This window comes from Dermacentor andersoni, chromosome 4, assembly GCF_023375885.2.
Source record: "Dermacentor andersoni chromosome 4, qqDerAnde1_hic_scaffold, whole genome shotgun sequence".
NCBI lineage: Eukaryota > Metazoa > Arthropoda > Arachnida > Ixodida > Ixodidae > Dermacentor > Dermacentor andersoni.
The window spans coordinates 60,523,015-60,526,722 of record NC_092817.1 but is presented as its reverse complement, the minus strand read 5'-3'; the positions used below and the strand labels follow the sequence as shown (position 1 = coordinate 60,526,722).

Genomic DNA, 3,708 nt, shown 5'->3' with positions numbered 1-3,708 from the left:
AATTGGTGCTATTGCTCTGATCTCGCTTGAGAACTTCATTTTCGTTCTGCATGTAAGAAATTGCGGATCGGCTTCCAGGCACTCTTATTGTGGGTCATGCGCCTTTCAACTGACCTTGCGTCAACTCGGAGAAGCAGGTTTTGCGGAATGTCTGTACGCCAGCCATTTTTGTAGACCTTGCCTCATCTGTCCTGAACGCGGCTGCAGGACGTGAACCATAGCAGCAGCAAACATGAAGGTAGGTTGCAGGCGCGTATTGCGAGACTAGATCATAGCTTGGAAAAATTCCCTAGGAACTCGGTGTATGCGATTGAATTACTGATGTCTCGAAATTATGAGTGGTGTCCTGTACACTTCCAAACAAGGCGGAAGTTGAAAGGAAAATGGAAACTCGAAGTAATGAGCTGCAGTTGAACAAGGAAGGTCGCTTAAGCCACATTTTCTTGTTTGGCTACTGGTCATACCGTCATGTACGCTATAGCGCTAAGGGCACAATCACGGTAACAGAACATACTGGGACACGGCGCTACTTATAACTGACGGTTTTATTGCACATGATCAATGTACACCTCATCGCACAGCAACAGAAAAGAAAAACACAAACAGGTCCACCCAGCAATTCATTTGTGACGGGCCACTATGCAGACAACAACATTTTCTTTTTTTTGGCAAATCGTGGTTCGACGAAAAACACCCATCTAGCTGTTGGAAACCATTGTCTGTTGAACACTTTGGTCGATATACCGTGGTTGTAACCTCAAGGAGATAATATGCTATGTTGTGGTATGTATGTATTAAATGTCCCATCTCCTGTGTGTATCATTTCATTGTCATCGCATTCATCTGGATTAGCATGATAGGCGTGCCGCCAGACAGTCTTTTTTTATTTGACAGCCTCTCTCTCTCACTTTGCAATAAGCCGAAAAAGTTTCGGGAGTCTGGTATTCGGCGGGCACCCGCCACACACAAAAGCACGTTGAGGCAATGCTTTCAGCGTTTCAATGCACGTACACAACATTGCAGATGTAGCCTTCTTCAGTGAAACACCGTCCGCGATGATCTTGACCGATGATGTACGGTCTTGTGCAGGTAGCCAAATACCTGTTCTGAACGGGGATTCTTCGAGCATCTTGCACGATTTGGAGAACGGGACAGGCGCAGGCTCATTAATGATTTGAATCCACCTGAAAGGGACAAATGTCCCGGAATCGATTCTCGCAAATATCACGAATCTAAAACGACTTCACCGAAGTCGGAATAAAGCCCCTTGATCGATGCACTCCGACAAATGGTCGGCGGAACACGTCATTGAGGGTCTTTAATGCCGGCATGCGGCCGCACGTGCGCTCGGGGCACGTGCGTTAGTTCTCCACCGTACTTCAAGCAGACGAACTTCGGCACGCCATGAGAAGACATCCTATCCGATAAATATAGACAGATTATGCGCGATTCTTGCCTTCTTTTTCTTCTTTGCACATTTACTCTTCTTGGAGCAATCATTGTTTTTTCGTTTTTCTCACCGCGCGATTATTCGCCCATTCTCTTTTGTTGGCACGTGCCATAGTGGTGAATCGTCGTCGTCATCATGTCACGTGAAAGGCCTTTCGAACAGATCAGTGCCTCAGTTTCAAACAGCTCAGCGTCTAGGGTCTGTTCCATACCAGCGCAAGCATACCGGGTACAATGAACTACTACTACGACGTCGTGGACGCCTTCATCGACACGTGCGACCCACGAGCGAGGAATTGGCCGCTGATGGGTAATCCCACACCGATGCTACTCTTGATGCTCGGCTACTTCGCGTTCTCGATCTGGTGGGCACCGTGGCTGATGCGAAGCCGCGAACCACTTCGCGTACGCGGACTGGTCCGGTTGTACAACCTCGCCATGGTCGTCTGGAACGCTTACTTCGTCGTGGCCATGGGGCGGCTGTCCTACTTCCACGAGGACGCGCGGAAGCGCTACAGCTGGCTCTGTCAGGGACCTGACTACACCCGAGGAGGGCTGCCCTTGCTCAGCCTGGCCTGGTGGTACCTCATCATGAAGCTCGCTGAACTCTTCGACACGGCGACTTTCGTGATGACCAAGAACTTGAATCACGTGACTGCGCTGCACGTCTTCCACCACGCGTCCGTCGTGGGCGTCATGTGGATCTCGGTTCAGACTGGCGTCGTGGGGCAGAACGTTTTCTCCATGATCTTAAACGCCCTGGTGCACGTGCTGATGTACACGTACTACTTCCTCACCACGCTCGGACCCGAAGTGCGCAAATGGCTCTGGTGGAAACGCTACCTGACTCAGGTCCAGATGGTGCAGCTCGCGTCCTTCGTGCTCTTTGGAGCCGTGCCCCTCTTCGTGGACTGCAGGTTCCCGCGATGGATGGCGCTACTCATGGTTGGAGTGCCGCTGGTGCTGCTGGTTATGTTCTGCGCCTTTTACCGACGATCGTACGCGGCCAAGGAAAGCCTCGGACGGCTGGGAGACTGCCTTAATGTTGATGCGCACTCGAAACGCGGCTGACATTCACCGTACACCAAGTCGTGCGTTGTGTTGTGCAAAAATAAATGATTTGGTTAAGCAGCTTACTTGAAAAAAAAAAAAAAAGACGCGTTCACACAAACACGAATGATGAGTACACACACAGGCGCCGATTTCAAATTCGCTGCTCAACCAAAGCATGGATTATCGACTAGCTCCTCAGCTCGTGCTAAGCACAAATAAACGACCGCTTTGAATACGGCTTTTAATAAATCCTGTCATGTTTTCTGTTACTGCATGTGATGATGTGTAGGCCCTGCGGAAAATTCTTCTGCTGGGGGATCTGCCACGCACTCTTCGGGGGAACACCTTTTAGTTAGGCAGTGCTCCGACAAATGTGTGTGCAGCAATAACGTCATGACACGAGTTTCTAATAGAGTGACGCGGCAATTCTCTCAAGAAAATGTGCAGCTGCTTTTTATTTCTTCTTTTAAATGATACCTGACGAGCTGTTCTGCACCTTCTATGCAATGTCAAACTCCATGGTGTCAAATTCTGCCACGTTGCCATTTTGAGCCATGGAGACAAGCCATGTGAGCCGATGAGAACTGACAAGACAGAAAATTCAACAATATGGCGGAACTTTACAGTGTCATGCCACCCGGTTTCGTTGATGAATGTCTAGTAAATGTGCGACTGTGCTTTGTATACCGTTCGGCATATAGTTCTGGCGGTTGGTGAACAGTAAGGAAAGGTTGGCATTGCCTTGATTTGGCAATGACTTTCGGGGATGCTTACTTTCACGATATTTCGAGCGCCTATAGCCCCGGAAGTGTCAGCGTCTACGAGCCATAGCGCTCCTGGCACAATGAAGAACCCGCTGGCTGTTTTGGAAAAGTGCCTGCAAGGAACGCTGTCTCCCGTAGACGTCGACGCGTTCGGTGCCGGTTACGCGAAATCTCCGTGAATGATCGCCGAGAATACCACCCTTGCTTTGCTATTGCGCCGAACGTGAAATAGCAAACCGAGTGACAACGAAGACGGAGAACAATGAGCCAACGTCTCGTATAGAGCGTCAGTTTTCCATTCCTGCAGCGGTGGCGGCAACGTATGGCGGCGTGGTCGGCATCAAATGTCAGCATGTGGCCTCCGAGATTGCAACGGGGCACCCGTGCGATCTCGGAGGCCACGGTCACCACAGAATTACCGCCAGCAATGCAGCCTGCGTCG

The 3,708-nt window shown here is 50.1% G+C and overlaps 1 protein-coding gene across 1 annotated transcript; it reads left to right on the top strand.

Moving 5' to 3' along the window:
• The first annotated feature begins 496 nt into the window (after window positions 1-496).
• LOC126536727 (very long chain fatty acid elongase 4-like) lies at window positions 497-2,984 on the top strand. Its single transcript, XM_050183743.3, has one exon. It carries the CDS (start codon window positions 1,684-1,686, stop codon window positions 2,518-2,520), a length of 837 nt encoding a protein of 278 aa, XP_050039700.1. The 5' UTR covers window positions 497-1,683; the 3' UTR covers window positions 2,521-2,984.
• The last annotated feature ends 724 nt before the right edge of the window (window positions 2,985-3,708 follow it).